The following is a 17038-nucleotide window of genomic DNA, read 5'->3' as shown; positions in this document are numbered from 1 at the left end:
TCCACTTTCTTCAGTCTTTCCATCACTCCTCCACCAACACTGTGTCCCAGTCCAGGTTTCTTTCTATAATACTGCATTGGATTGTGTCCTTCCATCTCATTCGCGGTCGTCTACGGCCTCTCCTTCCTTGCATTTGCATTTCCATCACCTTTTTTTTGGCATTTTTTCATCACTCGTTTGCTTTATGTGCCCAAACCATCTTAGTCGGCTCTTCTCTATTCTGTCATTCATTTTTCCACTCCAATTTCTTCCCGGATTTTCTCATTCCTTATTTTGTCTTTTCTGTATCATACTCCTCAAGAACTTCATTTCGGCTGCCTGTATTCGACTCTCATCCTTCTTCATCATTGTCCAAGTTTCTGCTCCGTAAGTTGTTATGGGTACGTAATACATCTTGTACATAGTTTCTTTTGCTTCCATTGGCACATCTTTGTCCCATAACATGTTTCTTATACTATGATAGAAACAGCTTCCAGCTTGAATCCTCTTACTAATCTCAGCATCCAGTCGAGCATTCTCCATTAATTCACTCCCCAGGTATTTGAATGTCTCCACTACTTCCAGGGGCTTGTCTGGAAGTCTAATCTGACCTTACCCTTCTTTCTCCCCTCTAGTCATAACAAGAGTTTTAATCTTTTCTACGCTTATTTTCAATCCACATTCTTCGAACTTCCCATTCAACACATCCAACTGTTCTTGAACCTTCATGTCCTTTTCTCCCCAAATCACAATATCATTTGCAAATAACATGATGTTCATTTCTCTTCCTCCATATATTCCTTTTGCTGTTTTCATGATGTCATCCATTACTATTGTAAACAAGATTGGTGATAGAACACTTCCCTGTCTCAGCCCACTACTGATCTTGAACCAACTTGTCCTGCCAACTTGTCTTTACATGCAACTACAACATTCCTTGTACATTGCCATGATAATTTTTATTAATCATTGTCCAATTCCTTTTTGCATCAGACTGTCCCAAACTTTAGTCCTGGGGACACTGACATATGCCTTTTCAGTGTCAATGAATGCCATCACCATATCATTCCCATACTCCCATTACTTTTCCATTAGTTGTCTCATAATGAAAATGGGCTCTATTGTTGACTTTCAACTTCTGAAACCAAACTGATTTTCCTGTATCTGATTTTAGACCCTCAATCTTATCCTACTTTCCAGTATCCTCTCTATTATCTCAGCAACATGGGATATCAGAGTAATTCCCCTGTAGTTTTTCAATACCTTCTTATCGCCTGTCTTGAAAATAGGGTTGATTATTCCTTTTTGCCTATCCTCAGGGACCTCCTTATTCTCCCAGACAATCCTGAGAACTCGATATGTCCACTGAAATGTCATCTATTCCGGCAGTTTTTCCGTTCTTCATCTTTCTTACTGCCATTTCAATTTCATTCATTGTAATTTCTTTATCCATTTCTCCATCAACTAATTGCCTAACCTGGTCGTCCATTGAATGACTGTCATTAGTTCTCATGTTCAGCAACTTCTGAAAATACTCTCTCCATATATTTCTTATTTCTTCTAGCTTTGTTAATATTATGCTGCCTTCATCCTTCACAAATCTCGTGTTTATTTGATTGCTCTTTTTGTTTCTTAAAATACCATACAGTAATTTCTTGCTGCCCTGCATATCATCTCTCAATTTCTGCGTAAACGAGGCTCAGCTTTTCCTCTTTTCTTTCTCCACCCCTTTCTTGAAAAATTCTTCGCCTCCACATATTTTCTTCTACTTTCTTCCATCTTAGATGTTTTCCACTTTTTCCATGCCATTTTTTTTCCTTCACTTTAATCTTTACACTATCATTCCACCAGTGCATCTTTTTGTCTTTCACATTTCCTGATGTTCTACCACATACTCTATAATCTTGAATACCACTCGCCACCAAATAAGACCCGCACCCTAAATTTGAGACGGCAAAATAGGAAGAAAAATAAAATAACTTACAAACTTATTTGATTTTCTTCAAATATACCACAAATATAAATTCAAACAGCTTGCAATTAATAAAATCATCACAAAAATCGTAAATAAAATCGGTCCAATATTCAGATCATTCACAATTCACCGTCGTCATCTGAAGTTCACCATAGGAACTTTCGTTGCTGGCATCTTTCCATAGATAGTCGTCCTCACTACCGTCCACTGAATTTGAAATTCCACATTTCTTAAAGCTTTTGGACGCTAGATCGTTGGGAATGCACGCCCATGCGGTCTTGATCCAGCTGCATATTAGTCCCACTTCAGGCCTTTTCACTCGTCTGGTTGGTGTTAACGCGTGATCACCATCAGACATCCATTTGGTGTACAACTGTTTCATTGCAGTTTTGAAAGGCCGGTTCACGCACACATGCAACGGCTGTAGAATAGAAGCGAGTCCTCCGGGAATTATCGCAAGATCGGTTTTTCCTTTACTCATCATCTTTTACGGTGTCAGTTGTATGTCCTTGGTAACTTTCCAACACAAGCATGTTTCGTTTTTGTAACAAAGCTCCCGGGCGACGTTGCCAAATGCACTTCACCCAGTCCTCAACTTACGCACTGTCCATCCAGCCGGACTCGTGTGTTCTAACAGTAATACCAGACGGTAAGTTTACTTTCGGAAGTGTTTTCCTTTTCAGAACCACATATGGAGGGAGTTTGGTTCCATCCGCTAATACGCACAACATTACCATGCATCGTTGCTTTTCGTTACCATCTGTTCTGATGGTTACACTTTTAGAACCCTTCGTATCCACTATATTTTCCAACGGCATTTCAAAATAGACAGGTGTCTGGTCAGCATGCCCAATTTGCGACAGCAAATAAGAATTTTGCTTCCTCAAATGAATAATGAGACGCTGAAAGGTCGTTACTTTTTCTTCATACGCCCCAGGGAGACGTGAAATAGACGTACATCTCCGAATGTACAATCCCTTTCTCCAATAAAAATTTCAGATCCATCCGCGGCTTGCAGAAAAAAACCAGTGTTTTGAGTTATTTTGAGATCTCTAGTGCTTTCAATTGACACATTTCACTAGAAACAACCTATCACAAATTTGTGGAGTCGTTCTTCAATTTCCGGAAACACTGCACTCTGCTTGCAGAACGTTCTGCGATCGCCGTTACTTTTTAGAAGTTCTTCCTTATTCTTATTCTTCTTCTTCTTCTTCCGCCAATCACGAATACACGATTCATCAATATCGTACTTTCTGCCAATGGCACGATTTCCGTGTATTTCAGCTTCACTTACAACTTAAAGTTTCTCCCACACAGTAAATGACTGCAGACACCGTTTTGAATCCATCACTTACTATCGAGACAGCACTTTCACGAGACCGATACTGAACTCAAATGTGAGCGAGGTAGACTTCCGTAACCAACAGTCTCGACTCTTGCATAGTACGATATCCCGCTAGATCAGCTATTCGCGCACCCAGCATGCCAGCAACACTTGTAAAACAAATGACAATCGAGCATCCGTGGCAGCGGCTTTCATATTTACTGCATATTTACCCATATTCTTTGATTTACCGTATTTCATTACCTTACATGTCGCATTTATATGCCACTGTAACCGTATCGAGAAAAATCAGTCTTGTTTTCTAGAACATAACTAAAACACAATAAGACCTGAATGCCCATTTACATGTGGTATATTGAGTGCGGTAACCGTATTCAGATCTATTTCAATACTCCATTTAAACGTAGTAAATATTTATGAGAATGAATAGCTTGAATACGACCCGCACCCAAGATTTAGAACCAATATTTTGGGGGAAAAAAGTGTGGGTGGTATTTGGGATTATACGGTACCTTTTCTGCACATCCAACCAGTGCTTCCTTAAATCTTGTCCATTCATCTTCAACATTCTCCATCTCCATCCTGGGTACCAAGGTATTATTTCCCTTTGAAATTCTTCTTGTATGCTTTTCTCCTTCAACTTCCATACTTTAATTCTTTTCTATCTTTTAAATGGGGGTTTTTCAATCTTTCCCACTTTCCATTTTCCTATCACAACTCTATGATCTCCACCAAAGGCTTCTCCAGGAATGGCTGTAACATCTAAAAAGTTCTTCCAGTGTTCTTTCTCGATGATTATATAATCAGTCATGGTCTTTGTTCGTCTGTCTCCCCAACCATACATTGTAATCTTCTGACTGTTCTTCTTCCTAAAACAGGTATTTCCAACAATCATTTGGTTCCTCATGCAAAAATCCACCAACAACTTGCCTTCCGGATTTACATTTCCTTATCCAAAGAGGCCTGCAACATGTTCCTTTCCTTGTTTTTCCATTCCAACTTGTGCATTTAGATCTCCTATCAATAGCACTTCCTTATCTGTACTCCAGAGAAGCAGCTACGAAAGGAGTCTGTCTCCAGTTAGGGGCGGCCTAATTTTGAACTTGGCAGTAGGTATAAAATGCCTTTGTGTGTGGCGCGCCCATCGTAACAATAGCCTATATGGATAAAGCAGATATTACAACTAGTATAGCATAATAATTAAAACACGGTCACATAGAAATTCAGTATCTTTATAAAGAGTTTGTAACCTTTTCATAAATGTTGTCATCTAAGTATTCCTATGTTATTTTATAGAGAATAGTTAGATATTTTACTGCACTAGGTATTTAAGCATCTTCCTGCTGTAATAAATGGAAATATTGTTTTTTCCTGTATTTATTTAGGAGGTATTAACTGCAAAGTTTATCCTTTTTGTTAAATTTTTAATGTGATGCCAGTATTGTGTGAAGATCATTACATGTCTGTTTAATATGTTTGCAGGATTACGTTGGGTAACCAAGTAGATGGAGTTCGCTTAGTGGATCCTGAACTCATTCAAGCATTTCGCAAGCGTTACCCTGACGGTAACTGCATGACACCACCTAAATCATGAAAGTTAAGCTTCATAGTTACTTTGAATCTTAATTTATTTATCCTCGTAAATCGATTGTAGTTTGTGATGATCAAGGAAGAATTGCACCGTATTTGAAAATGAATTAGAATACATATTCTATTAACTAGTACGCTGTTTATAATATACAGTCTGAAATATTCTCTGATGTGGATAAGTTTCATATCCTGTACCTGAAGTTTTCATTATATTTGTAGTAAACTACTAGAGAAAATCAAAATAGATGTAACATTTTAAAGCTGTAGGAAAAAGAGCATAGAAAGAAAGAGTGGCCTACCAGGTAAGAATACAACCAAAACACACCACTGGAGAGTAGTAAGTGGGGGACAGGGGAGACATACAGTTGTTTCAACACCTAGTTCATGAATGACATCTCTTTTCATATGGATATACCAGTTCTATTAATCATGTTAATCCTTATAACAGTTATGTCTGAATTTCGCTTTCCTTATTATGCTAAATGTACCTTATCCTTTGTCCTACCAATAGGCCCTCAACAATGCCTTTACCTGTTTATGTTGCTTATTTAGCATACACAGAATTGACCACCTCCACCAAGGATTTAATTCTCTCCCTGTCAAACTTCCTTGCCTTGTCACTCCACTAAGCCTAAGGCCATTCTCTGAATTTCAAGAATATCTTGAAACAGAAAAAAATACTGTTTTTTATATACCGGTAATGATGTGTTGCTTCCTGTGCCGTGTGGGACACGGTAGCTTTTTGCGTTGGGTAGAACAACACATTACATGTTTTGTCGTGTGCTGTATCCTATTGTTTTCCCAACACACATTGCATTTCCTTTCAGTTAGCTCCTTGGCATGCTGTTTCACAGTCTCAAGGACATCTGAACTTACTTTTAGTCCTACCAAACATATCACTATTGCACTTCATTATGTTGGGATCCCTCAAGTACATATCCTGATGCCGGGCTGAGTAGCTCACATGGTTGAGCGCTGGCCTTCTGAGTTCAAGTTGGCGAGTTTGATTCCGGCTCATCCCATGGTATTTGTAGGTGCTGAAATAAATCAACCTCGTATTGCTAGATTTACTGTCATATAAAAGAACTGCTGCAGTACTAAATTCCAGCACCGTGGCATCTCTGAAAACCATAAAAGTAGTTAGTGGGGCATAAAAAAAATATTATTATTGTTGTTATTGTTTTATTATTATTACAAAACCAGAACCAAGTGAGTTGGTTATTTGGTGTGGATCATATATTGTTAGCTTGCAATCGGAAAATAGCGGTTTCAAACCCCACTGCCCCACTGTCGGCAGCCCCGAAGATGATTTACTGTGGTTTCCCAATTTTCACACCAGGGGAATACTGCAGCTCTACTTTAATTAAGGCCATGTTCGCTTCCTTCCCACCTAACCGTCTCCTATCCTATCATTGCCGTTGGTGCAACGTAAAACAGATGGAAGGGGGATTGGGGGGACAAGGAGATATCTGATATCCTTGATGACTGATATAGAGAAGTTTGTGACTAATGATATATTATTTGTAACTTTATGTGTGTTGAATCAGCAGGATATAATTCCAAAGCTGGACGTAAGAAATATAAAATGAACTAGCATTAACCGTAGCAATACCAAACTATTTTCAAACCACAAGGTACCAATTGGCCAATAGACTAAATTCATATTGTGTGATTTGTATTGTACTCTTGAATTAACATATCATATATTTTGAACCTCAAAGGACAATAAAGAACTTCATTAATAACAGTTGTATAAAAAATCATACAAATTTTCTATATCATGAAAAAAGAAGTTGAGATAGTAAATTATTCATCTCACTAATCACTCTCCTCACTATCTTCAGCACACTTGGAACATATGATTGTTTTCTTACTGTGTTTTTTCCATGCAACCAGAACAAATTATGATGGTTTTTGTTGACTTTCTTGTACTTTTGCCGTTTGGAATCACATTCCTTAGTGAAAAGGTGGCTGCGCCCTCTTCCGCCATCAGCTTTCTTGGCTTTCACTGCCTGATTTGTTTTACAGTCTAATATCTCTTCCATGGCCAAAATTAGTGACATTCACAGTCCCTCAGTATTTTGAGCATGCTCCTCAGTACATGGTTTGATGAGCTGAACTTGCAGTTATTATTAATACAGCCCTCACTTATTAAGCTTTTGTTTGTTCCAGTTCAGGAAATCTTAGCAAAAAGAAGTGTGAAACCATTCAATGCCGCAATGTGTAAAAGAGTGTAAAAAGCTGATTGTGACCATCTTCGAGTGCCATTCGTTGTAGAATCATTGTGGAATATTCCTGCACCATCTTATCCACAGTGTCCACTTCACCCTTTGTCTTATTGTAATAACAAATTAACTACCACTAGGAGGGGTGTCTTCTGCGCCCACAAAAAGAAAATTGTTAATATCTTTTACTATAAATAATAGTTTTAAAAAGTAATTATATGACTAGGTAACCGGATTCAAAAAAGACAATAACTTTCCCTAATGTAGAACAAAATACCGTGACTAAACCATAAACAGTTGAAGTGGTAGGCACAAAATACCCCCACCCCCGCCGACTGCATTGGTATTGCTAGGGTTAAAAATAGGTATTTGGCCTTTGGTTTCACAGAACATGGGTCAACACATAAGATGTGGGACTTATTTTGCAGTACAAAGTCCACCCATTTCAGTATTAGCAGTTGACGTCAGTTCAATGTGTTTGAGATGCTTTTTACCAAGATATGATCTTAGCTTTCACCCATGCGGGAGTTCAGAAGATGAATGATGCTAGGTCACACAGAGAGAGATGGAGAAATGCATTATAGCATTACCAAATAGCTTTGAATAACCATGTCTCTATACTGTGTTGTGAGCATCATATGAGTGGTTAAGTTATGGCCAGTGTTCAACTACTTAAGAGAATAACTAAATGCAGTGATCAGGATGGATTGATGGATTGATTGATTGATTGATTGATTGATTGATTGATTGATTGATTGATTGATTGATTGATTGATTGATTGATTGATCGATCGATCGATCGATTGATCGATCGAAACTCACAAACCTTTGAAGAACTTGATACAGTAGAACCTTGATAATTCTAAATCGGTTAATTCAAAATCCCGCCTAATTCAAAGAAGCTCTCGTTCCCGGAAACATGAGATGCAGTTTTGCATGTTATTTAAATTGTTTAATTCGAAATATAGATAATCCATAATTTGAAGTACAATGTCGGCCCCATTGCCGAAATTCAGACTTTTAATTTGAAACTGCCTTTACATTTTAAAACAATAGTATGTTACTGAGTAATTTAAATTCAAAATTTATCTGCGTCATAATGGAACACGTCTTCCAGAACGTGCAGGGGTAGCTTTCTGCACTTTCACACACTTCGGTGTGTCTACAGTGTGCTTCATAATTGCTAAGTTTGAGTGAAATCAGAATTCTGTTGTATACAACGTTTTAAGGAACGCCGTAATATCACGCAGTAGGCAATGTGCGGAGAAACAGAATTCACGAACCCTGACAATGCCGACAGTTGACGAAAAAGCGTGGCTCATATAATCAATTCATAGGCACCGAACAATATTGTCATTGCCGACGAAAGTGCATTGCTTTCTTTTAATGCCGAGCCCGACCGATCTCTTTGTTTTAAAGGAGAAAGTGCCTGCCGCGACATCGTACAAGGGTGTGGGGGTGGGAGTCATTGTACTGTGTTGCAATGAACACGGAAGCGAGAGAACTCCTCCCATTGTCATAGGAAAGTTCGATAAGCCACAATGTTTTAAGGGCGTCGGGCATTTTCCGTGAAAGTACAACACATCTAAAAATGTAAACGGTGGAGTAATCCAAAAAAATAATGCATTTGCACAGGGGAACTAGCATAGTTTATCTTCGTCTTTGAATCGTGCTCTTTTTTTTTTTTCTCTCTCTTTCTTTTGTTACGAGAGGTTATGTTTGTCAGTGAGTTGAATACTCTAAATGCACTTTCTTGGATTCATTTTGGAATAATAGTTTTCTTTTTCCATGGCATTTGAATGGTTCAAACTGTGAATCAAGGTTAACTGCATGCAGTAACGGGCCTTAGAATATTTTGTAACATGGCAAGGGTTGGCACTTCTGAATTATGAATTGGCGGTTAATTCTAAATCACATAATTCAAAGTCCAATTTTTGAGTCCCAACGACTTCGAATTAACGAGGTTTTATTGTAGTTGTATTTTGATTGGGTCATCAGTCCATTGACTGTTCAGTGCTTGCATCTTACATCTACTCTAATCTTTTTGTCTTCACCTCTCACCTCTCATTCTTTTTTCCTTATACTTCCTTCCAACAACTGAACACGTCTTGAGTATAACTTCATTACTCCAGAACTCTGTCCTATAATATTTTACTTATTAAGGCCCTTTGCAGCATCAAATTCAAGCACAGTGTATCCCCTTCTTAACTCTTTACTCCAGAACTCTGTCCTGTAATATTTCACTTATTAAGGTCCCATTGTAGCATCAAATTCAAGTACAGTGTGTTCCGATCTTAAACTACCCAGCATAGGAAAATATTACTTATCCAATAGAGCAGAAAGAAATGTCAAGAAAGGAAGGAAGAGAATGAAGTAGTTGCTGTCTTTCACAACATTACAGCCATTCCTAGAACTCTGTAGTAATATTATCTTCATAAAAACTGTAAAAGTAAGGCAAGCAACCAGAAATCTGAACCATAAGAACATGATTTTTCATTTCCAAAATTCCATGTATGTTGGCAAGGATTATAACTGTGGCTGCCTAGGTGAGAAGATAGTGACTTTGTCACACCGCAGTCATAGCCTGCAAACCATAAATGACTTAGAATGGGTTGTACCTTAATTAAGGCCACGGCCACTATCATCCCGACCTTGTGTTGCCGAAAACCTTTGATGTGTTAGTGGAATGTAAACCCCTAGGAAAAGAAAAAGAAAAAAAATAATAATAATCTGATTCCACTATATTCAGCAATTCATTTCAGTGTACTGTGATTTTCAATGCTTCTGCAATTTAATATACTCCTTTCTGTAAAAAAAATACACATAGTTCAAAAGTATTAACTATTACATGTACCATGAACTTAAAGAAATTTGGTTGCAATATTGAAAGGGATTTGTGAAGAACAGGATTGAGATGTAGCTTTGTAGACATCTGTCTTTTCTGTTTATAACATGTAGAACAGGACAGACTGCAAGGAACTTTTATATTTCATGAAAACCTCCTTTTGCTTCCTCAGAAATACAGTAATCCATGACCAGCCACGACTGTTCTAGAGAAGTCCTCTCAAAATGTAGAATTTTCCTGAAGTTTGTTTTATTGAGCCGGCCTCCTGGTGTAGGGGTAGCGTGCCTGCCTCTTACCCAGAGGCCCCGGGTTCGATTCCCGGCCAGGTCAGGGATTTTTACCTGGACCTGAGGGCTGGTTCGAGGTCCACTCAGCCTACGTGATTAGAATTGAGGAGCTATCTGACGGTGAGATGGCGGCCCCGGTCTAGAAAGCCAAGAATAACGGCCGAGAGGATTCGTCGTGTTGACCACACGACACCTCGTAATCTGCAGGCCCTCGGACTGAGCAGCGGTCGCTTGGTAGGCCAAGGCCCTTCAAGGGCTGTAGTGCCATGGGGTTTGGGTTTGGTTTGTTTTATTGAACCCAGATGACCATTGCTTAACTTTTTCAGTTTATCCCAGTTATTTCTGGAGTTTCTTGAGCCTCCCTGGCTCATTATCAGTTCTGGTTGGGGTTTTAAGCTCACACGCTCCTGCTAATGGCATTTCAGGTAACAATTCCACCCTAGGATCTGCAAAGATTAAAACCTCAACACACTGTGTGAAAAGATAGCATCTAAGCCACTGCACTAATTACCCTAAAGACTACCATGTCTCTTATGCTGGGCTGTGGGTATTAGGTTTGTTGAATTTCTTTGAAAGCTGTCTCCTTTCACTATTTACGAAAGGACAGAATAACAAAGACTTACTATAGAACAAGACAGGACAGTGCTACGTTATTACTCCACGTCTGCTAGATGACAGCACTTCCAATTCTGTTATGGTGCTGTGATGCTACTGCATTACCAAGTGTATTGGAAGATGATTGAAGTGACATCAACAGATTTTATGTATCATTTTATAGGTATCTATCAAAGACCTCATACTAGAACACGACAGGACAGTACTATAACAACCATAATAAAAGTAGAAGACATGTTACTGCCATCTAGTGGATGTAGAGTGATGTGTAAAGTTTGTTTTTTCCATTGCACCGACACAGATAGGTCTTACGGCGACGATGGGATAGGAAAGGCCTAGGAGTGGGAAGGAAACAGCCATGACTGTAATTAAGGTACAGCCCCAGTATTTGCCTGGAGTGAAAATGGGAAACCACGGAAAACCATATTCAGATCTACCGACAGTGGGGTTCAAACCCACTATCTCCCGGATGCAAGCTCACAGTTGTGCACCTCTAACCACACGGCCAACTCGCCGGGTGTGTAAAGCTTTTATCAAAGCTGTCCTGTCTTATTCTATAATAAGATCTTTGGCAACATCAACTACAGAAGAGTCAAGAATGTTTGTTATTCATCAGTGGAAGGTGTGGCAGAACAAAATATGTTCTTTAAATTTTAGAATGGTTGTAGGCTCAACCTCTCCAAATGATTGTTTTAAATATCATAATTTGTTTTTAGTTTCTAATGCCTGTCTTGTTGGATCTTTTCTTTGTCTGATAAGATACTGAATTTTGTAATCAAATAATATAAAAATTGTGAGAATTGTATCAGATATTATAAATGTTAGGTTTCACAGGAGCAAAGCAGTACTCTGGGATTTAGATTATAATCTTTGTACTTTCTCCATGATAACTTAACTTTTGCTGTGTTCCATTTATTTTTTTTTTGAAATGTATTTATTGTATTCACTCTTCAGTACCTCCCTGTTTTGAAATACAGTATTTTTTAAAGCATACCAGACCTTGTGTTACATTATCAAGGATTAGCTTAAGCTTAACTTTGTTTTTTTGAGTTCCGTTTAATGAAGCATTGCAGTGTATTTTCATTTGAACCATTTTATGTTAATCTAACATTGTATCATTAAAGTTAATAAATGACTGTGACATCTCTACTGAGAAAGTAGGAATACATAGAATTTCGACTATAATTTTAATATATCAGCCAGTATGTACTGTTTTTGATTGAATTGTCTGGAACCTAAAAACTTCATTGTAAACTTCCATTAGAAACTCTCTTCAGTATTGACGTCAAAAGTGTTAAACAGGCCTTCCAAGCAATAAATGATTTTTTCATCATTATTAATTTTGATTGAATTCTTCCCTCTGCTCTGTATGATTATTATTATTTTTTATTTATAAACCTGAGGTCCTATAATTAGTCTGATCCTTTCTGCTGACTTTTGTACTTATTTTTCCTTTTTAGGGCATTCATGCTATTAACTGGCTGTTAACCCATTATGTAATTAGCTTAGTTAATTGCAGTAGGAGTGCTAGAAGCTGGAAATTCAATCTAAATCCGTTGTAAAGTTACCAGAAGTAAGTCCCATTATTCAGATTCAGAACAAGAAGAAGAAAAAGAAGAAAGGACCAGTCTTCCTGTTTTGTATAAACTGACTTAAAAAATCAGAGAGAGAGACTAAACCAGGAGCCTTCACCTCAGTGCACTGTCATGTAGGTTGGATTTACTCGTCTGCATGGGCCTGTCTTTCAAGCAGCATATGTGCAACATGGTTTGGAGCAGTGAATTGAGTGATACCAGTGATGTCCTGCCAGGCAGTCAGCCATTAAATCAATATCATAATTTTAATACATACAATTTAAGGAATTAGGTGTTATTTTTAAGGAAAGATTTTTTTATTTTGGGACATGACTCTTAATACTTTATTATTAAAATAGTTTAGAACAAAATACAGTACAGTAGCTGTTTTTGTTTCAAAATATTTGTGAACATGAAAATATAATCTTGAACTGAAAGAGGTGGTGAAGGCTGATACTCAGGACCCAGGCAACTGGAACATGGCGATGTTGAACATGAATACACTGATCTTTGTTGTTACGTTTTATTTTTTTTAATCAACCCTAAAAATATGTTTGGGTCATATTATTCTTGTGTTGAATACATGTGTAATAATAAATGAATTCATTAATGATATATTTTCTACCTGAAACAATACAAAATGAAATTCATTTTCCTCTTGTAGTCTTTCTTTCAACAACAGCAAACTAATAAACTATTGTATTAAAATGTAGATAAAAAGTCAAAACTGATAAAGTGAATCAATTTCCACTAGTCATAACTCATTATAATTGTTGTCCCAGTAACACAACCTAATTCTTTACCTTACTTATTGTTATAAAAACACTTTTTGCCTTGATATCAGAGTAAGTCTCATTTATTGTACCAAAATATAGTAATATATGATATAAATCCTCATAAACTAGTTACAAATAATAACAGTAATCGTATGCTTAATATTTCCTTCATACATCTGTCAACCTACCCACCCATGTTCACTGCCGTCTCCACCCATACAAACAAACACTGCTGCTCAGCTGGTGACACGTTAATCAAAACAAAACTGTAGGCCATTTGACAGTGCATGGGCTAAGCCATCAGTCTGGTTCACACTGTAAATTAAGACAAGTACAACTGAGCCGATAGTAGAGGGTTTGGGCTAGAAAACAAGAGTAATGATGAAGTCTTTATCTTGTGGGCCACACTTGATATTTAAATGAAAATAAAATACAATAACAGATTAAAGATGGTGGCGGTAAAGAAGTGCATGTAAGAGAGCTCCTTAAACCACCTAGCAAATCAGCAAGTTTAACTACAATTGAGTCGTCTATTTGCAAAACCGGCCATCTTCCAAAAAAAATTGAAATCCACTTTTTGTGCTGAATGTGTTCTCTGTCCACTTTTACACAAGGTGGCAAACTATTAACTGCAAGCTCAGCATCTAACCAGCTTATTTACTTCATCAAAAATTGGAGTTAATTACAAACACGGCCATCCACGTATGGTTACGAGTTGCAATACCAGCCATCTCATCTAATGCTAGAGGGCAGAGCAATCGCAGCAATTGTGCAGGAAAGAACGGCTGATTCATGGTGACTATTGTAGGTGTTGTAGTTCTGTTGTAAGGAAAGTTGTGGTTTTTATCATAGAACTATGTATGTATTATAATTCTAGTGGGAAAAATGGACACTAAGGTTGATGAAGTGACACCTGAAAGGGCCAGAAAAAGGCAGAGGAATCCAGTTTCTTGGAAACGAGAAAAACAGAAAAGAGAAAGGTAACTGTATCTTTTAAGGTTATGTTTTGATGTTCTTCAGTGAAATATGTTTTTAAACATCGCTGATTTTTTAATTTGCACAATAACGAGGGTGTTTTGTTTTCAAACAGATATTGTGTTTCAAGTGACAGGCCGAAACTTCCAGTGTGTGTTGGCATTCAACAAAAACTCACCAGTGTACGACTGTAAAGAAAGCTGATATAACTACCTTTCATGATCAGTTCTACAGATATCCATTTCCCTTTGTGGTCATTACCCTCTTGAAGAATGCCATTCATATAATTCTCTTTTGCTTCCTTTTTCACTCTATTCAGTTCCCTCATTAGATGTTTTCTAGTTTCTCTATTCTCCCTACCCTCTTTGATTTTCTTGTTTACTATTCTACATTTTCTTTTTAATTTTCTTATTTCCCTTGTATAATAAACAGGGTTTGAGGTCATTTTACCCTTCTTAACAGGTACAAATCTCTTCTCTTCTTCCCAAATGATTCCTTTAAATTTAGCCCAAAGTGTATCCACATTACTCCCTTCACTTATCCAACAACTGAATTGTGATTTAAGGTAAGTCCCAAATTCATCAACTTTAGTTTTTCTGTATAATTTCTTGTCTTGTGTGACCCTCTTATTAAGCCTTTTTGGTACCAGTCCTACATCCATTATTACAGCCTTATGGTCACCTATTCCTTCAATTACCTCAGTTTTATCAACAATTTCCCATGGTTTAACTAAGAATACATCTAGTAAGTTATTGAGATGAGTCGGTTCTTGTACTACTTGTGTAAATCCTCCCTCCCAAATTAACTTATTTGCCAGTTTCTGTTCATGGGCTTCACTTGCAGCTCCATTCCATTCAACTTCAGGCAAGTTTAGATCTCCCCCAATTATTACCATATCATTATTATTGTTTTTATGAGTATAATCTATTATTTTCTCAAATATTTCCATGTCTCTTTCCTCTCTTCCAGGCCTGTATGTTCCTATAATTCCCACCTCCTTCATATTATGACAAACTAATTTTATCCCTAATATTTCATCCCTTTCATCAGTAAACCATTCATGTGAACAATAAGTTTCCTTCACCAGAATAAACACCCCCCCTCCTCCCTTTTTATCTCCTCAGTCTCTACGATAGACTGTGTACCCCAGGCAAATGCTGGGGCTGTACCTTAATTAAGGCCACGGCCGCTTCCTTCCAACTCCTAGGCCCTTCCCATCCCATCGTCGCCATAAGACCTCTCTGTGTCGGTGCGACGTAAAGCCTATAGCAGAGAGAGAAAAGACTGTGTCCCCTTCTGGAAATACTTCTCTATTAGCCACCCCTTCTCTCAACCATGATTCTACTCCTATCACCACATCAGTCTCATAAGATTCCATCAATGTACCAAATTTTAATTGTTTATTTACTACACTCTGACAGTTTACCAAGAGCAATCTCAGACCTCCTTCCTCCCTAAAACTTGACTGTTGCAATTGGGTAACGTTTGACTCATGAGTTGAGAACGTCCCTGGAACCCAGATCCTTGTACATAAATCTTGATTTAAGGGTCTGGGTTTTCTGGCAAGTTTCCCTGTATGTGCCAGTTTAGTGGTATGGGTTTTCTTAAGTACAGATTAGTTTGCAAATCTCTGTTGATAATTGTAGCAATTTGTCTACAGAGATTTGCTTTTCCATTCCCATTCAGATGTAACCCATGCCTAGTGAACATTTGCCTGCTAAGACCTAAAGTATCTACTACATAGACATTTCTAAAACTCTGACATAATCTCTTGATTTTTATATTTACATCATGTACAGCTTTGTTCACACATGAGTCCTCTAAAAGGTCATACCTAGGTGGCACATTAACTACAATTACTTTTGAGTCAGGTAGTTTGGAAATCTTACCTCTGAGAGTCGTAATTAGTTCCTCACCTTCATTTGCAGCAATGTCATTTGCACCACTCACAATTACCACATAATTGTACTTCTCTAACACAGGATCACAACTTGAAAGGACGTCTTCAGTTTTGGCACCTGGTTTAATTAGTCCTAAAACCTCAGTTTCTGGATTCTGTAGCTCATCCTTGATGCCTTCTGCCATACCCCTCCCTTTACTGTCTGCGTAGAGATGAATCTTTGGCGATCTTGACTTTCGGTTGGTTTTCTTCTTCTGTAGGTTACCTCCACTGGATTTAAAATTATTTGGAAAACTTGGTGTGTCTTCTTCTGGAACTTGCTGAAGTAACTGAAATCTATTTTGGCACTGCAAAGAGCTTTTTCCCGGTTTTAAGTTGTACATACTTTCTCCCATATGTTTAACATTAGGCCTAAAATGGCTACGCGTCACTTCCGTCCATGGCGATCTTTCTTCTCCAATGTCTTCTTTATCTTCCAGTTTCTTTATTCTGTCCTTTAACCTTTCATTTTCATGTTTCAGAGCGCATAAGTCTTCTTGTAGCACTCCTAAAATCTTAATTATAGTTTCGTATGTCTCTCTTTCTTGTTGTTCTGTCTCACTATCGGTTTGTTTACACTCGGGACACAGCCACTCACTTTCTTCAATATCAGTCCTGTTTACAATATTTGCACAACGAAAATGGTACCATTCATCACACTTACGACACAGAATCCCATTTTTAACTACTCTTCTGCATTTGCCACATTTTTCACTGCATCTTACACCATTATCTACAACGGATATCACCGACTCACACACAGTAGTCGCCATCTTACTTCATATATTAGGAATCAAAAAGGAAAAGGAATCCAAATTCCTACAATGGTGGGAGAAGGGGGTGAACACTATTTAACAGATACTGAGAAAGCAAACCTCTTCAGTAGGGAATTCAGAGATTCAGTAGAAGATTG

The 17038-nt window shown here is 37.8% G+C and overlaps 1 protein-coding gene across 1 annotated transcript in view; it reads left to right on the top strand.

Moving 5' to 3' along the window:
• Nucleotides 1-6300, top strand: part of Mettl3 (methyltransferase like 3) — a 144217-nt gene extending 137917 nt beyond the window's left edge. The window contains exon 11 of the mRNA XM_067149938.2: nucleotides 4782-6300. Coding sequence (XP_067006039.2) covers nucleotides 4782-4893 — 112 coding nt within the window. The 3' untranslated portion in view covers nucleotides 4894-6300. The remainder of the gene's footprint in view (nucleotides 1-4781) is intronic.
• Nucleotides 6301-17038: the final 10738 nt, after the last annotated feature.

The sequence above is a fragment of the Anabrus simplex genome, chromosome 6, assembly GCF_040414725.1.
Source record: "Anabrus simplex isolate iqAnaSimp1 chromosome 6, ASM4041472v1, whole genome shotgun sequence".
Taxonomy (NCBI): domain Eukaryota; kingdom Metazoa; phylum Arthropoda; class Insecta; order Orthoptera; family Tettigoniidae; genus Anabrus; species Anabrus simplex.
Note: the sequence above shows the minus strand (reverse complement) of the source record. Positions and strands in the feature narration are given on the sequence as shown.